This window comes from Poeciliopsis prolifica, unplaced genomic scaffold, assembly GCF_027474105.1.
Source record: "Poeciliopsis prolifica strain line A6 unplaced genomic scaffold, Auburn_PproV2 SCAFFOLD020, whole genome shotgun sequence".
Lineage (NCBI taxonomy): Eukaryota > Metazoa > Chordata > Actinopteri > Cyprinodontiformes > Poeciliidae > Poeciliopsis > Poeciliopsis prolifica.
In genome coordinates, this window is record NW_026562395.1 from 7821936 (window position 1) to 7841170 (window position 19235).

The following is a 19235-nucleotide window of genomic DNA, read 5'->3' on the forward strand; positions in this document are numbered from 1 at the left end:
ATAAGACCCTTAAGGTGTGTGGCATGTGTTTGTATTCACCCTCTTTTGTTCTCAGACTTGTAAATACAATCCAGTAGAACCGACTGCCTTCAAAACTCATCTCATCAGGGCTGGCATGCAGTCACCCCTATCAATATCAATAGATATATCAGATAGATTGTTCAACATATAGAATATTGACTGAACTCTGATCCAGAACTGCACAGCATTCTGGGGGATGTAAGCAGAGCAAAGCATTCAACCTCTCACAGCAGTTCAGCCAAGTTGGTGGCATCAACTTACTCAGTCACTCTTTGGATACGTAGCAACAACCCAGTGAGTAGCATGCGCAGCAGCAGTTTCAAGTTTTGCCGCCATGCCTCATGACTACTGAAAATCAATAACATGGAATGAAAACTAGATCAAACAGGAAAGGTCACGTCACAAGAATTTCAGATATTAATTTCAGATATTCACAAGTATATCTGAAATTTATTTAAGATAAACTAAACAATTTTTTGTCTGAAAATTATAAATTTTCAGATCAATCTCCAGTCAAAGTCCAGATGTAAATCAAATTTACATTATATATATTTTTTGTAATATTTTCATATTTTACCAACTTATTGCTAAAATATAAAAATGGATGTTCACAGACAGTTTAAGCTTTTATGCAAAGAGGAATTGAGAAAAAAATATCGGTCTCAAATTGTGCAAAACCGGCAGAGAACCCAAACATCTTGCTGATGGAAGTGTAGGAACACCTTGTGTGTTTTAGGCTGATAAATATAAATGCATGCCACACTGTTCAGGTTTGTATGTTGAAAACTGTACTTCATATTCCCTCTAATCTCTCCCAAAAATTAAATCAGAAGAACACTGGAGTGATTGTGATAAAATGTGGAAAGTCTTTGGTGTAATAAATACTTTTGCAAAGTACCACACCAGGATTTATCACTTTAAAACAGTGAAACTTAAAAACCTGTGAAGTCTTCTCTGTACTTTAGGCACTGTTGCTCCTTCCCATCCTAACTTCTGGTTTGTGTGCTTGCTGCTGAAGAACCAGGCTTGACTGGATATAAAATGTCTTGTTGAGCTTTGCATGTTTGACGCATCGTAATGTGTTCCAGCAGATCACTGACTGAAGGTTGTGGAAAGCCAACACCTTTCTCTATTAGTTACTCTCTTTTTTTTTTTTTTTTTTTTTAAATAACTTTATTTCTCATTACTGTCCCACCACATAGCTGCTTCTGTGATTTGACATTTCACTGACCCTGGTTGGGTTCTTCTGTGTGTCAGTGTGCAGTCAGTAAATATCCATTCAGTTCTAATCAGACTGTCTGTAGCTCAATCAGCGTTTTTATCTTCACGGTTTAATTGTGAAAGACAGAATGCTGAATTCATTCTTAATCTGGCTAGTTAAATAAACTGGTTTAATTAGGTGTCAAATAAATCAGGTTTAATGCTAACTTATACACCAACTCAGCAGCGGTCCTCTGACCTCCATCCTCTGTCCTCTCACACATCAGACAATGTTTTCCCAGTTCCAGTTGATGTCGAGACAGACTGCTCTGATTGGCTGGAAAACTCTGGGCTGCTGGATTTGCATTGATCACAGTTCAACATGGTCACGTTCCATCCGAGTTTATTGATCAGATGGTTTGCTCTTATCATAATTTGTATCATCTTTCTTTTTTTAAAAGTGAAATCATTGTTTTGGTCATAATGCATCTCTATGTTTGTGTATGTGTTTCTGTGGTAATGTGTATTCTGTGAAATGTTCTGTTTAATGTTGGCTGCTTTTTTGGTTCTAATGAGACTTTTCATGCATTTTGTTCTTGTTTCTATAAATAACTAAAAGCAACAGCAAACATGTCATGTTTTATGCTGCTCACTAAAACGCATGCTGTTTGGTTTGATATGACAAATACCAGCATTGATATTGTGTTATGAGTTTTACAGTTTCAACACTGCACAGTTTTTTTTAACATGAATTTTTACTGAAGGGTAATAATGGAGGATGAACAGTTATGGTAATAGTTTAAAAATAACAGTCTTTAGCTCTTACAGCATGTAAATGCAACTTTGGAGCAAAACCAACAAAATCCTGCGCATATGAAAAGTTTTGAGTTACAGACCAGTTCTATAGGTTGACACACAGGTGGATGTTTGACAGACTTTATTTCTGTTAATTATGGCCGTCCTCCACTTTAAGCTAATGGAAAAATGTGGGGTTAATGAAAAGAATGTTTAATACCTGCTTTAAGGTTATTTCCAAAAGTTACTTTTAATCAAACCATACTCGTTGGGATGTGTCCTAATTTATTGAACATCCACTCCAAGTGTAATTGCACTTCTGAGAGGTATGTTTTCAAATGATACACCAGCTGTAATGTATAAACTATGCTGCAGTGTTTGGATGCTAATAAATAATCTCAGAAGTGAACTGGTTTTGTAAATAGTTAGCCTGACTATTTAGCACTAGCGCTCCCAAATCCATTTGAATTGAAAGCTTGTGTTGTCATTGCACTCATACGCTGCAATGACTCATATCTTATCACAATGGATGGTTGTGACTCATACCACAACAGTCCTTTGTGATGATGTGAACTGGCTATTGAGTTCCTCGTGTAACATGCTTAAGGTGACAGCTGTTGTTTTTACATTTTAACTGAAGTTCTAATGTCAGTAGAACTAAAGTTCTAACAGAACTGGAACACACCATAAATCAATATTTGGCCTAAAAGTGTCATTATTTTTGTTCAAACTAAGCCAGATGCAAGAGAGATCAAATCATTCAAAACTGCAATACATGTGGTTGCACAACTCCGGTGTTGGCTATTTAATTCCATTCAGTTCTGTCTGTTTTATATTGCTACATCAATCAATGTTTGTAGATCAAATTATATTGACTGAAACTTGGTGGATTCTTCTTTGACTCGTGTCTCTACTCTACATTTTAACTTTGTGTTTAGGAAATAAAAACTAATAGCTGATATGTCACATTCTCTTATTTTCCTCAGGTGCATCTGAAACATATTAGTACACCTTTCAGATTTCTATTGATTTTATTCAACTTAGAACTTTGTTCCAGACAGGAAAGAAAACTGCAGTCATTCAGATGATGGTAGCATGATATCAAAATAGTATTGCTAAATAAAAAAAGGCCCATTTATATTTTGTGCGTCAAAAATTGGCAGTATCCACTTTTCAATTAGGAATGGAAAAATCTGTCTTTTCATCATTCAAGCTCTTATATTTGCTGATCAATTTTTGAAGATTTTGCTGCTATTTTAAGTTTCTCCAAGTCCTTACCATCACCCTAATCTTTAACTCACTCCACTCAGTGGCTGCAGCTTATGTTCAGGTGCACCTAATAGTCTGGAAATTTTGATACTCTACCAGAGGTATGAATGATTTTAGTTTGTAAATCTTCCCCTGACGAACTCATTGTTGGAGATTATTCCAACACTACTTCCTGTCTGGGGTTGGCATTTGGGTCAGGGGTCAAGGGTCAGGGCTCTGTGTGGAACACCCTCACTATTCTCAACATTCTGCATTGTTCACTGCCTTGTGCTCATTGTTCTTTAACATTCCCATATTTCTCAATTTTGAACATAAAAATTAATGTTACTATCATCAATTACTCTTAGAAACTTGAGTGATTATGAAGGTGAATATATTTTTCTGTTGACTGTCCTCCATTATAACTAAACACACAATCCACTGAAATGTAGGTGTTTTAATGGAAACAACTCTTATTGAAGGAGGGTGATGGTTTAGACTTTGTAACACTGGATCAAATGTAAAGTTGATTAAATTGGGTCTTTAAAGTTGTGAAATCAGATGATCTACTGAAGTCAACGGTACGGCGTTAATCTGTCTAGAATTACAACAGCTTGAAACTCATTTTCTTTCTGTCTCCTGTCTCCACCCCTTCCCCCCCTCAATCATCCACTCCGTCCAGCAGACGTGGCTCAAACCCCGGTGCTGACTACCCCCACCCCTCCCCCACCTCCGCCCCTGCCACCCGGCTCCACTGTGACCTCAGCACCCGCCACCCCCACCACCCAGGCCAGCCACCCTCCTCCTCCACCGCCGCCTCCTCCTCTCCCTCCCACCCTGACCCCAGGCGGGACACCACCTCCTCCCCCAGGGGCCCCGCCACCTCCACCGGCTCCGCCCCTTCCTGCGGGACTCTTCTCTCCCACGGAGGACCGCCCCCTTTCGGGTCTGGCGGCTGCCCTTGCTGGAGCCAAGTTGCGCAAAGTGCCAAGGGTGAGCAGGCGACTAGAACCTCCTGATGTCACTAGCTGCATCTCCATCACATAATGGCGCAAGTTGGAATTCTGAAAATAAATTTGCTTAACAAAAACACAAGTTTTGATTGAAAAAAAATCTAATTTTTCAATAAGATTATGCATTAGGATTAGGTGGGGGGGTTTTCGCAACAGTAATTTGTAAAACTGCAATGGAAAAAATTTGTTTCGCGCCACACGAGTCATGATCAACAGCTTGATGTTTTTACTAGTGGAAAAGAGGATAAAAACCACAGGAAGTGGGAGGAGGAGTCATATTTTATGATGACTCATCTCATGGACAAACATATTCTCGTGTGATTTTAATCAAATCTTATTTAATGGAAACACCACTATTATAAAATTGTGGGGGACTTTTTTTTTCTTTTCTTTTTTTACAATAATATGGTTCTACATTAGGTTGTAGAACCTAATGCTGAATCTCATCTGATCACTACCCATTAAGTGTTCACACAGTGTTCATGCATGGTCTCTCTCTCCGACACACACACGCACACACAGCCACCATCTGTCCCAGCCCATCCTCATCTCAGGCTCAGAATACAGACAGCGCCTGCCAAACACTCCATGGCTGCTTCTGTGCAACATGACTAAACACACAAATCAACGATAAATTTGACAAGACGCATGTTGTCCTGAAATGTTAAATCACCAATGAAGTGTTTATATTATTATTATTTCTCTGCCCCCATTCCACAGAGTGACGATGCAGGGGCAGCTCTGGCAGCTGCCCTGTCGGGGGCCGCAGGGGCCAAAACTGAGGCCAGAGGCAATGGGCCTCTGCCAGGAGGAGGAGGGCTTATGGAGGAGATGAGCGCCTTACTGGCCAGGAGGTAGATTGCTGAATTCTGTCTGCTTGAAGCTCCTAGTTCCAATAACCAAATCTAACTTAATGTGGCAGCACTCTTTAGAACATCATGGCTTTGTTAGAAAGCCTCACAAAGGTGGAAATTATGGTAAATATTGTGATATTTGTCTATTTTCTTCTTCCCTTTTTTCCTTCACTCTGATCATAATCATTTTGAACGTCTTTGTGTTGCCATGCTACCATGAGACACAGTATAACTGGCTACTTATGACATTAGCTTGTAAATTCAAGTTTCTAACACTAAGAATATTAGCCAACAGTCATTGCGATGATGATATATAGTCCAGCCCTAAATCTGATGTCTCTTTTATTACTATCATTGTAAAACGCTGGTGGAGTCCTGGAGAGAACGGCTAATTTGAACAGTTATCTCTGTTTTAACATTATTTATGCCTAACGTCTCTGGGATTTATGTCCTGCAGGAGAAGAATTGCAGAGAAGGGCTCCTCACCTGAACCTGACCAGAGATCAGTAAGTTGGACGTAATAATTTTTTGATATGTTATCACAAATCTTTTTCTTTCCTCACTTCTGAGTCGCACAAAAGCTCCTCTGTGAGCCGTGGTTTCCTCAGTGAGGCCAAGCTCCACATTCTTTCCATTCTTGTCTGAAATTACCTCTGTCACACAGAGCTTCGTCTTTTTGATGAAGCCAAGAATGTGAACAGCAAACTGATGTCCAAAACCTGTCCAAAGATTTAAGATTCAATGATAACTAAAAAATTTTTAAAGTTTCCTTTTCCCTCATAGAACAGACTACATCATCTGTCACAGATTTTGAAAACATGAATGCATGCCTTAGCTATAGATAATCACAAACCATGCTCTGGGTGTGTAATATTTACAACTCAATAGGCATTCTAAAAACAATGTTTCCTTTATTATTTAAACTGCTTTATTATTCCTATGGACACTTAATTTCCCAAACATATTTAAAATTCCTGTATCTCTTTTGAACTTCATGAGGTTCTTAATGAAACATCAAATGACAAATCTTGTTCAAATGTCAAATTTCTTAGATTTCTTTTTGTTCTGCCCATCAGGAGGAGGGTGAGATCAACACAACCCCCAAAATGTCTGCCTGTAGCACACCAGGTAAGACTGATTAGAAAAAGATGGCTTTTCTCAGTTTCTGACGAGTTGGTCTACAATTGTCCCAGTTGAGCCACTATCTGATTTCTCAGTCTGTCTCCAGCATCCTCCTCATATGATGGATTATATGTTTAATGACAGTAAGCTGAAAATCATTAAGAGAAGCATGGTTTCTGTTATTTTGTGTGTTTTTCTTGTTTTCCAGACATGCCCAGGAAGCCATGGGAACGAACAAACACCATGAATGGTAGCAAATCTCCAGTGATTGGAAGGTACAGTCCCAGCCCTCTCCTCAGTAGAGCCTCTGATCATCTCACTACATCATCTTTTATACACGATTCAGTTTAAAATGCTTTTTATTTCACTAGATGAGTCAGACACTTTGAAAATCTTAGCAAAAATGTAGAACGTTTTCAATCACTTGAACTTAAGAACACTATTAGCATCAGCTAGCTTTAGCATGATGCACTTCCTGGGCCGTTCCGTGCTGCCTAACATCACTAAAGCTTGTGTTACTTCTTTGTCCACAGTAGGTGTTCATCACACACTGTAATGTTGTGACAACCTCAGAAGTGTGTGAGTGAGAATGAAAAGCAAGGCAGAGCGTTTCTCTGTTTATTCAACTAACCTGGGATTTCAAGACAAAAATCTTAACATTGGCTTGAAGACATTACTATAATAAACAAAGAAAAAAAATCATTTCCATTGTGACGCTCTGTTATCATGCACTAGACAACAGCCATCACAAAGAAAACCAAAGCAAAGAGACAAGACAGGTCACAATAAAACTAGCAGATTAGGACACCTCAAGAATTTGACTTGTTATAAAAAAGAAAAAAAAATTGTTTGTAGTCTTTAGAAGGTTCTGATTGGTTGTTTCAAACAGGAAGCTGTAATTCAGACAACAGTAATAGCTTAGTGGAGAGGAGACTGATCTTTTCACAGATTATCTGTCTCATATTAAACATATGCTTTATAAATGCTCCATACTGCAGCTTTAAGGGTTGTTTGATCCAAACTTATAACTGACAACAGAACAATAATTTAAAATATAGCAACAGATCTGCACCAAGACAAGATGATAATCAACGTATTCTCATTCTAAAAACTCCAAAATTCTGTCATGTTACCCAAATAAAAGTAAATAAAGGCTGTGGGACAATATTCCCCAAACAATTTGAAAGGTCAAAAAAAGTCACAAGGTGGATGTTTTTTTAATAATCTTTTAGAAGATGGTTCTGAAAGTTTTTGTTAAACAGTGATTAAAGTGAAAGGTGAGATTCCTGCTTATCCAAGTTTATATTTGGCTGATTTTCTGTTTTAATTAGAACCAGACCTTCGTCCAACAAAAAAAAAAAAAAAAAACACTGCCTTATCACATAGTTAGTTTAGAGCAGTCCAACAAGAGTTTGCAGGTGTAACAAACCTAAGCTCTAGTGGGTCTATTGAAGAAGCCTCATCAGGCTGGATCCTGAGCTAGAAGAAGTAAAGTGTGTGTCTTTGCTGCTCACACAGACGAGAGACTCCGTGGAGAAATCCCATGGCAGCAGATTCCTCCTACAGGTAGAGAGACGACTCACGCCTCTGAGGAGTTTTACCAAATATTTTCTTCCAGTCAAACTCTTTCTTTTAATCCAAGTTTGCTGTGATGGACATGATCATTTTCTTTTTTTTTCTTTACAATGAAGAGCAGCTTGGTGTCTGGGAGAATGTCTGGGAGAAACTGTGTGTCTGTGTGTCTTTTTTTTTCTTTTTCTTTTTTTAATCTACCAGCAGGGATCGAGGGGCTCAGCTTTGTGTGGCTTTTCCTAATGATATAATTCAAACATCATCTGGATATTGTGTTTGCATGCTGTTGTGCCTGTTTCCGTCCAAACCTTTTCTTCTTAGTTCCAAAACAGGGAACTCTATATGTGTGCGTCACACACCCTATCATTAGGGAGTGCATTACGCCCAGCGCAGCGTAGACTTGGCCTGCTATTATCTTTGTAGAGCCAGAGCAAATACTGCCGGCGTTTACAGATAAGGTTGAGTGTGTGAGGGTACGCACGAGAGGGAACACCAGATGGGCGGTCTGGATTCTTGCTCGACTTCTTTAAAATGAAACTATTGAGAGCAGAATGTTAAAAAAATGTGCAGCCAATTTCTTTTCATAAAATTACTGGAATTCTGCAAATTTTCTCACATTCTTACAGTACTTTCTCTTAGTGTTGAAGTTGTAGGTTGTGGAGCTCTGCATGTGTTTGGCTCTCACCTTCACCCATAAGAAGGACGAACATTGTTTCTGTATTTCCAGGTTCTTAATGAGCTGCCGCTCGGCTCATTTCCTTTTCTTTCACGTCTCCCTCCTGCCACACTTCCTCTCTTTGAGCTGATTGGCTGTTCTCTGAGAGCGCAGAGGGCCGGCACAGGATCGGCTTAATTACTGACGTCCTCTTTGCTTTTTCTGTGCTAAACTGAACAAATTTAATCTTTATTTACTTATTTGTGATGGGGGAGAAACATTTTATTCAGTAAGTGTTCTGGTCGCAAAGGTACTGACTGACTGAAAGCACAGATACAACATTTTACCTTTTTCATCTCTTAAAACACTTTTTTCACATTCTGAATACACAAAATACTACAAAAAAGTCACAAAAGAAATCACCAATCAGATGTAAAAGTAGTCGTTTACACCTTTATGGACAGTTGTAACAGATTACACACTGATAGAAATTTGCAGGTCATTTAAGGAAAAGACATTTTCAATAACTTTAGGTGGACACTCTTCAGGAAGAGATTTTACTTTACAGACTAACTATAGTTAAATAATTTTTATATTAAGATATGTGTCCGATTTAGTACCAGATAAGGAAGTGACATGAATTAGATTTTTTTTAAAGTTTAGCACAACCCCTATATGAAGGGCCATGTTACTCTCATCACCCACTTTTCTGTCAATTCACTATGGAATAAAGGCCACTAGAGCCAATAAAACCTTTAAAAAAGGAAGAAAATGTGGGATTTGGGTTGCAGATGGGCAAAAAAAAAAAGTCTGATTCAGGTCACATTTACCTGCTCTGTGAACTGATGCCTAATTAACAGAATCCATCTGTGTTTCATTCATTGCCGTATGAATGCAGCTGCTCTGTGAAAGCCTCACAGTGTTGCCAGAAAACAAAACATGAAGACCAAGGAACACAACAGACAGGTCAGGGAGAACGCTGTGGAGAAGAATTAGCTGATGAAACATCACAGTCATCTCATTGATCACTGTTCACTCAAATAGTATGGCTCAACTCCAAATCAACTAAGATTTCACCATCCACTTAAATTAGAAAAAAAGTGTAGCTTTAAAGCTACAACATGAAGGATGTTGAAGATATTCTGGTTGAATTAAACTACATTTTCTGATCCACATGTTTTCAGGAAGCGTCACATTTAAATAACACACAGGCAATATGAGGAGAAGATAACAGATTACTGTTTCTTTACTGATATGAATTTCAATTTAAAGTTGCTAAAATAGCTTTGAAGGCCTGAGTTACAACAGGCTGATGGCACTGGGATTTAAATTCAGTGTGTGCTTTCATGCATGTCTACCCTGTCCCTGTGTGTGTGTGTGTGTGTGTGTGTGTGTGTGTGTGTGTGTGTGTGTGCGTGCGTGCGTGCGTGTGTGTGTGTGTGTGCGTGTGCGTGTGCATGCTTCAAGCAGATTTTCTCTGGTAATTCCGTTGCAATACTTGGGTGAATTCTTCAGCATCTTTCCTTTTTTAAATTATAAATGGTTGTGTGTCCATAGGCTGAAACACAACTGTTGGTTTTGATGGTTCTCATGGTTGGAGGTTTTTCCCAATACACAGATTATCTACTCAAAGTTATTTCAACAGAAACATTCCTGTTTTTAAAGCTACAAGTTTTTTTGTATATACACATTGAGACACAGTTTACACATTGTTTGCCATCTGTAGAACATGTTAGTTTTTCTATTTTACTGGGGGTTTTTAAAAACATGTTTCTGGTGATATCACATAAAGCCATAAGGTCACTAGTCTTTGGATATCCTTTGGTATCCATCTGTTTTTAATCAATTTCCTACTTCGTAAATGAGAACATTCCAGGGATTCCAGGACCGTCTGGTTACCGTCAGACACATGAAGAGGGACAGGGCAGGTTTTAAGCAATCAGAAGTCGCTCTTCAACCATAACTTCATGCTGATGCCAGCTGACCCGTTTCAAACTTGTGATGCCATCAAGAATAATAGGCCACACCCAAAGCAGGATTGGCCTTTTTTTGCTGTTCACTTGTCAAAAACATAGTAGTTTGTGGAACCCTCATTCATTACACAGACATGATTTCAGTACATGAAAAGCATCGGCACAGAGGTCATGTTGTTTTCCTATTGGTCCTACATTGATCTTTACTCTAAGCTTCATGGGCTTTTGTTGTTTCACAGGCCCAAATCCACCCCGACACCTACTGCATCCTTAAGTGCCAATGGTGTGCCAACAGAATCTGTTGATTATGACAGGTTGAAACAGGTAAGAAAGCATTTTAAAAGCCTTAAAATGTTTAGAAGGCTTGACCAAATCAGAGTTTTTTTCTCTAACTATGTATGACGTGAAGCGTATATTGTTGTTTTGGTAAAGTTTCTAATCATATAGGCTGATGGAAGTGTCACAAAGTAATTCAGGCAAATATCTTCATTATCTTAAAGGGAACATTGTTTAAAAGTGAAGTTGTGTGAATGCATTAGCATCAGTTTCTAACTTCAGTTAAACGTTCAAATGAATTTTTATGTCTTAATTATTGTACACGTTGTGGATTTCTTTTAATGTTTTGCTTGGATTTCAGTTGAATTCATGTTGGTGCTTTCAGGTCTGATTATCAGATCATTTTACCAGTGATCATATCTATCACTGTCTGACTGCTTGAGCTGTGGTTTTACCTTAAATCTTTACTTATACTTTTACTATATATCTATCTGTATTCTTCTCCGGTACAGGTTATTTTCTATATCCATTAATGCAGCTTTGTGAGCCACAGATACAAACATTTTCAGTTTTGGTTGTAGGTTTTTTTTTTTTAGCTAACAACTGATTAAGCAGAAGATCACTGTGACTAACTTCTTCAAAGTTTTCACTACAAACTCCCTGTGATGTCAGAAAACCTCACTTAAAAACATGCAGACTCTCCCTTTAAAGGGAAAGTATTATGGTAACATTTAAGTTTTGAGCTTTTTTACATTAGTTTATGTTGTTTTCTCATTAAAAAATGCGCCTGGAATGTAGCTGTGCTTGTTTGAGAAATCCTGTAATCACCAATGGCAACCATTCAGCTGTGCAAAACATCTAGTTGAACCTAGCTATGCCTTCAAGGAGGAGGCTCCTCCTCACAGCTTCAGTTTCCACTCGGCTCCATCAGACTAGCCAGCAGCAATTAGCAAACACCTAATGGAACTGAACTCATTATAGGAGCTAGTTCTCAGTGCATTGCTGCTATAACTGTTGTTAAAGGATTAATAGAGGAGCCATGTTGTGCCTTTAGGAGTTTCTTTCTGAAACTCCTGAAGGCGGAGTTTCAGAAAGAGCGGGAGTTTTTTTTTTAAAGAGACAGAGGCCCAATTTCAAGTTAAATTGAAAAGTAAAATTTCTTTTAAATGATATTTGACATATAGCAGATTTATAACAACTGAAATTATTGATTGTGCTTTATCATAGCTGGAAAACACATAATACTGCTCCTTTTAAAATATCCATCACAAACGCTTTCACTCTCCTTGGTTTGGTTTGCATTTTGTAATTGCTAATGAAGCAGTTCTATGAAGTTGGACTTGTTGTCATTGGGTTGGTGTTGTTGTGGGTGGGAGGGGCAGCTCCTCCCTCTCTGAAGGAGTCGGTTAGATAAGAGTCCAGCCTATCTGTCACCAGAGTGACACTCAGCTCAGTGCCTGGCTTCACTCGTTGCTGTGGTCAGTTTGTCATTCAGTGAGCTGCTGAGTCGCCCCATACGATCTCTAACGCCTGTTTATGTCTTGGTGTTAATAAGTCAGTCTTTAGGCCAAATCTGATCAGGATTCTCAGTGCAGGGATTAGCTTCCTGTGATCAAGGAGCAGGACCTATCTATAAACTTTGACCTCTAGCACCATGTGACTGGAAACGGGAGCTGCTCATTACATTCAGACTGCTCTGTAAAAGCTGAACTCTGCAAACATTTCAGTAATTTAGGAAAATGTGATTTTATTTATGTCTTCTTTTTTTGTAGGACATTCTCGATGAGATGAGAAAGGAGCTGTCAAAACTAAAAGAGGAGCTTATTGATGGTAACTATCACCAGAATCTGACAGCAGTTTTTCAGATTGTCACTTTCTTCTGTTCTCCCTGCCTCATATGTTCATAAGTACTCTTTTTTTAAACACCTGTTAAAAACAGGAAGTGAGATAACGTAAGTGCCCTCATTTCAGAAACAGTCATAAGTTGACATCAGTGTTGGTGTACTATGTTGCTTCATCACTATAAAGCTGAAAATAGGATTAATGTTGAGGGTTTGTGACTCATCAGTCAGGGTGCAGCACTTCTCATTGTCCTGTAGAAATCTTAAATCTGCAGACACTCATTCAGCTAAAAGAACTGATTTTTGTTGTTGTTTTATGCACTTTTCCAGTTGTGTCAACTTCAAGTAATTTACACCAAAGCCACTTCCACACATTCGCACACACAAATAAACAGATCAGAAGTATTTTAAAAGCATTTCAGAAAAGAACAAACCCTGTTGTTACTGTATGCCAGTGTCTTTTACTTATAGCTCTGGAAGAAAAATGAAGAGATCACTTAAATTGATCAGTTTCTCTGATTTCACTTTATATGAGTGTATGAGTAAAATTAACAATATTCTTTTATTCTATTAACTACTGATATGTCTCTGAAATTTCAAGCAAAAACGTTTGTATGTATTTATTTGCAGAAGAGGAGGAATGCTGAAAAAAAAAGATGCAGTGCTTTCAGACCTCAAATAATGCAAAGAAAATAAGTTGATATTCATTTAGAAACAACAATCCTAATGTTTGAACTCTAGTAGAGTTCAGAAATCAACATTAGGTGGACGAACCAGCAGGTTTTCAGTGGGCTCTTCATTTTTTTTCCAAGACTACATATTTTTATATTTAAATAAATTGTAGTCGTTATAGTAAACAAGTATTTAACAAACCACCTGTTTCAATAAAGGTTACATAAAAAATGGTAGTATGATTTCCCAATGCTCTCATTCAGGTTTTTTTTTTTACTCTCATAGTTTTTCTAAGTTGAGTAAGAACGGGTAATTACTGATGCAGAGTACTACTACTACTACTACTACTAATAATAATAATAATAATAATGAGTACTAAAAATATGCTCTTCTGACAGATAACAACTTGTTAAAAATGCATAAATTGATTCACTATCACTCTCCGAAATGTTTCTTTAAGTCAACATCTAAAACTCCCAAGTAGTTTTGCTGTTTTATGGTTGTGACCTTTCTCAATTTAAATAACACATATTTTGGTTTTATTGAGATATAAATATCTTTATAAGGAGTTTCTAAAAATCTTGTTAAATCTCATCAGTTTTCTTGTTTTAATAAGTTTTGCATCTCGATGTAATAAACAAAGTACTGCTCCTGAATTTCTATCTAAGCTCTGCAGTTCAACACTTCCATCCTGCACACATACAGCTTCGGTCTTTAAGAAACGGATGACTTTGCTAAAATGATAAACAATAAAGCTGGAATGTTTGCTCTCTATTTTGGGGTAAATGAAACAATTATTTGGTCTATAAACATATCTTAGTGCTGTTTTTAATTGCTAACTTTGTGGTTTACTTTGAACATAATCAAATTTAATGGCTAGACGTTATTCTCTCCATCCAGTTGAGGAATATAAGCACAAACAGAACAGTAGTGCCTCTTTCACTTCACATTCATTATAAAGGATGAAAAACACTGTTTAGTAGAAACTATAGATTTCTGGAATCAAAAAAAATACTGTGGAGTTTCTCAAATGCTTTGCAAGTCATTCACCTAATTTACCCAGAAATGTTCAGATTGAACCTAAAAAAATCCCATTAAAATCTGACACTCAGGAGTCTCTTTTCTCTTTTTTTGTGTGTTTTTCTGCAGCAATCAGGGAGGAGCTGGGCAAATCCAGCACTGCATAGAGGATCCATGCTCCCTTTCCCTCAACATCCACACCCATGTGACCAGAAAGCCAACCACAGTCCTTTTCAGACGAGACAATTTAACAGCAGAGCAAACAAAGAAAGAAGAAGTAGTAGTAGTAGTAATGGAAATGGTGACTATGACAACAATCGTATAATCCCACAGAACGGACAGAATTCGGTGCGGCGCGGTGTCAGAAGTGGGAAGAATCCACTCGGTTAACCTCATGTTTCTGCTGCGTCCTCTAACCCCCCCCATATCGCCTTCTGGAGGACAGGGCACAGTCTGCCAGAGAAGTGACTTGTCTTTATGCAAACACGCTTTCTCTTCTTTTCTTTTTCTTTTTTTGTCCCACAGTAACAATGGTACCTAAACACAACACTGAACTCCTCACAGATGCTGTAGTACCCGCTGATGCTCAGAGTCTGAACTCCTGGAATTTCCTATCTGATGTTTTCATGAGAGAGAGCTCAGAGACGGGAAGAAGTCTGGAACTAGAACTCTAAAACTTTTTCCCATAATGCCATTGCGGTAGCGCGCGTGTGTGTATGTGGGGATGTGTGTGAGCGTGCATGAGGGACTGCCAGTCTCTTCTGTAGTCCACCTCTGCAGGACACTGTAAAGCTCGTCTTCCTTCAAATGCTATTTTAAACTGAATATGTACAAAACAGAGATATTAAGAGAGAAAGTATCTTATCAAGCGCGTTTGTTTTGTTTAGATCTACAGTACGGCCATATCTAGTAGCTCAATAATCCAGTCTTTTAATGGGACGCACTCATGTCTGTCTGTCGGTGAACTCCTAACCTGATTTGTTGTACTCTGTCTCCAGTTTTCCGCTCATTTATTTATCTGTAACTTTCAGCGACGGATGGATAAGATGGTAGGCGGCGCCCCTCGTTGTAGCGCTGCTCCAGGATTTATCGAGTTCATGTTGTCACCCTTCTCTCCATTCGTCATACTTGGGTGCTCTATTGGTTTTGGAAGCATGTAGGGTTTTTTTCTTTTTCTATTTTTGCTTGACACTATATAATGAGGATCACAAGTCTGCCACGAAACTGCATTAACTGTCTCAAGTTTTCTTACAAGCAATAAGTGTAGCATTAGCTCGAAGGCCCACGCTCACCACCCCAACGCCGCCGCAGGTTTGAAGCATCCGTCGTGGAAAACTCAGAGCAGCACTGTAAAACACACTTCTGGAATTGCTTTTGTTTTGGGGTTTTTTCTAACACCAAGAAAATCTTTAGCCACTCCCCCCCACGTCAATAGCATAACACTTTAAAGACGTTCTCCAGAAGGTGAGCATGTAAGGACACAATGTGCCATTTTGATTCTCATATTTCCTGCCTTTATTTTTCTGCTGCTGTTGAAATCATCCAATGAGACCTGCACTTCCTATTCCTTTATCCTCGACACCTTTTTTCTCTCACTCTTCAATTCCATACTGCACCGTTTGTTTTTTTTAAACGCTCAAAGTACAATCAATTTGAGAGGGACAGGCTTAGAGGCTGGTGTCCATACGTTGAAGCTACAGATTACAGATTATGGAGATTACAGGCCAGACAAACCATTTAAAGTCCAAGTTACTGCTCAGTATTCTCGTTTTGTGTGAATGAGATCCTAACGAGGGAGAGTTTCACCAGTGCAGTGGAACCAGAGGACTTCCACTCACAGCGGCTTCCCTAGAGAAATTTTTGGCCCAAAATTAGTCTACTTTTTTTAATTCCTTCATAATGATACCTGAATCGAAAAAGTGATTTTTCTGTGAAAGACTATACACCAAAGAGCTACGGAATCTAATCCATCTCAAAGAGACTGGGAAATGGAGTTAAATATCTCTGTAAAAATGCACACTGGGGTCTTACGAGCTGCAAATGAAGTCATAAACCTTTACATTTTGGATTATATGGCGAAATAAAACCGCTGTCAGTGTGCAGTGAGTAGGCACCATAAAGCAGGATTGAACTGCCAATTTGAAAAACGAGAACGCAGTTTAAATTTTGTAATATAATGTTCTTTATAATATGAAATAAAAATAATTCTCCATGTGAATATTCTAGATCTTTAGCTTGAGGATTGTAAAAGCTGCCAACATCTCCAAATACAGCATGCTTTATGAAACTTAAAATGATAGAGCAGAGCACTTTTTCTGCTCACAGCCTTCCGTTATCTAATGAAAGTCTTGGACTCTGTAGCACCGACACATTCAAATAGCTTTTTACATCTCTGACTTTATATTCAACACCTCGTTGATACTTAAACGGGTTATCTTTTATCCCTGCAAAGAGTTCTTTTACCACAATTTGAGAACGGTTAGGCATGCTGTGTTCACTGACTGGAAAAATATTAGATTTCTGATTTTTCTATTGATTGGTCGCTGATCTGGGCTCATCGAGCTGAAAATTGACCTACTTGGGTCACCAGCTGAGTTTTGGATCATCTGTAGTTGTGAAAGTTCAGCTAGCTCTGTTAGAAGTTGGGTAATAAAAAACGCCCCATGCTCTGCTTCTTATGCTTTATGCACAAATCATTTGCCGATGAGTGTGTCCCTGTAGCTGTGGAAACCCCTGCTGGATCTCATTTGACACAACTATGATAAAGGGCTTTGATGTCATAGCTTTGCTACACACTCGGAGACATCACACTCAGTCATCTCTCGGATGAAAACAAGAAAGGTTCTGGTGTCGTTTGGACAGACGCCATCTTTTAATTTAACTGTATATATTTTTTTCTAGTAGGCATGCTCTGGCTCTATATGTTAATAATCCAAACTCATCTTCACATCCATCTTTTTCTGATCAACGCAGCCAGCCTTCAGGCCTCGTGAGCTGCACGTTTACTCAAAAATGATTGCACTTTATGACAGAACTGGCCAAGCAATCCAGCGTCCCCAGAAAGCAGTCATTTGGGGCCTCTGCTGCCAGCGGCATGGCTCTCACCAAAGGATTTAAGCCAGTAGCCTCCTGCAGAACATCATCACTCCCAACAAAAGTCGCCTTTCTTATTTTTGTATCATTCTGTCCAGAGACCTAAAAGCAAAATGTGTTTTGGGTGTCAGGTGAAATGCTTTGATGGGGGGTAGAATCTCTTTGTAAAGCGATGTGGTTTGTGCCTTGTTCCGAAGTTGCATTTAATACGTCAAAGATTTAATAGTAATAATATGTAGAGGCTGTCGTAGTCTTTTTCATTTATCTTTATGGCCTGACTTATTCAAAAGGAGCGCTCAGTCGGCTTCAGTACAGTTTCCCACCAATGAAACATCTTTGCACCAGGATTATTTTAACCTAAATATGATCAATTTAAACACTTCTTAAATGTTTCTCTTACAGTTCAGAAGTACAATCAAACTTTGATAACATGAGACCGGTAAGAGTTAAGAAACGATCTTCAGTCTGATGTAATTTCTTATATTAACCTAAATTTCTGTTTGGAAGTGCAGATGGATAAGTGTCTCGAAATGTCAAAGACTGTTTTTGGTTCAGCATCTTTGCTTTTTTTAAAAAACAAACTCAAGAAAAATAAAGATGCGACACGACCCTGATTGCAGATAGTTGGATTCTTTTCTCATCTGCATTGTACCATACTGTTACTCGTGTTAATCAGTCTTTTCTTACTTGCTAACATGCTGTTTTGTTTGAGCAAATGAAATAAAAGTTGCAATAAAAGATAAAAGAATGGTTTGTTAATTTGGGTGAGAATGAAAAATGGATACTTTTTTCTCCAGGGGAAAGCTTTGGATAGTAAATTTAATAAAAGACAAAACATTTTTCCTCCAAGGTGAGTCCTTGGTGATCGGTGTCAATAATCCCCACAGCCTGGCAGTCTGTGGGGGTTTGATACTGATCTGTAGCCTTCACCATGTTGTAAATGGCACAATATCTTCTTACTGTAATCCACCCCAAGGTGGTGATTTTATGTTTAGTTTTTGGTTGAACATAAAATAGATTTTTACTTTCCATCAAACTCGTATTGACTTTAAGTGCTGTAGTCTGCCGACTAGTTGTTCTTTTCCGAACAACGGGAGCTAGATCACTCCCGTCGTTATTTATCCTGTGAGTTTTTCTTCCCACCTCTATCGCTGCGTCTCAGACGCCGTCTCACTACCCCATATCAGCCATAACGCATCTGACTGCCTTTCACTGCTCAGCCAAGAACAGGAAGAGGAGGGCCGACTGATTCAAAATGGGGCGCTGTTGCGGATGCCTCATTTGAGTCCTTAGCACCTGGACTGTCATTATGAACTAAGTTCATAATGCTGCTTGGTGAGAGGTCACGTTGAGCCCTGAAACATTGAGCTGCTTTGCATTTGCCTAACTTACAGAGAAAGCCTTTTAGGAAAAAGAATAACTATTTTTAAAGATAAATCCAGTTGAATATTTGAAATGCATACTAGTAAAAGAGGATTATAAATATAAAAAGTTAATGTAGTTCACCAAAGCTTTGAACAATATTTAACTTAAGCTTACTCTCATAAAGGTGTTCCTGTATCCGGTTGTTGAAAACGTTCTTAAAAGCAAATCAACTTTTCATGTTCTAATGAAGCTTTCCTCCTTTTTTTATTCTTAAACGTTCACCTCCTCACATGGCAATATTTCCTCTGGGTGGAACTCTGCAGTGCATCTGCAGTTCATTTGAGGTTTTAGTTTGATTTACTGCCACAGAGAGACTGGGGTCAGAGCTGCACTGACAGGAAAACACTGAGCTGCAGCGAGAAAGATGAGGAAGTTGGCAAAAAAAATGCTCAGCTTCAGTTTGATTGGGGAGTTTGAATTTTCAAAACCGCATTTCTTCCTCTTATTGTTAGTTT

At 38.5% G+C, this 19235-nt stretch overlaps 1 protein-coding gene across 5 annotated transcripts in view; it reads left to right on the plus strand.

The window, feature by feature from the left end:
* enah (ENAH actin regulator) overlaps positions 1–17970 on the plus strand; it is a 70975-nt gene extending 53005 nt beyond the window's left edge. For 2 of the 5 annotated variants that reach the window (XM_055044530.1, XM_055044533.1), the window contains 9 exons: positions 3950–4257; positions 4998–5131; positions 5589–5637; positions 6208–6259; positions 6462–6528; positions 7772–7819; positions 10693–10777; positions 12502–12559; positions 14392–17970. In XM_055044530.1, coding sequence (XP_054900505.1) covers positions 3950–4257; positions 4998–5131; positions 5589–5637; positions 6208–6259; positions 6462–6528; positions 7772–7819; positions 10693–10777; positions 12502–12559; positions 14392–14429 — 839 coding nt within the window. In that variant the 3' untranslated portion in view covers positions 14430–17970. Of the gene's footprint in view, positions 1–3946; positions 4258–4997; positions 5132–5588; positions 5638–6207; positions 6260–6461; positions 6529–7771; positions 7820–10692; positions 10778–12501; positions 12560–14391 lie in introns of all 5 variants that reach the window. The other 3 variants (XM_055044532.1, XM_055044531.1, XM_055044534.1) reach the window with 3 other exon arrangements.
* Positions 17971–19235: the final 1265 nt, after the last annotated feature.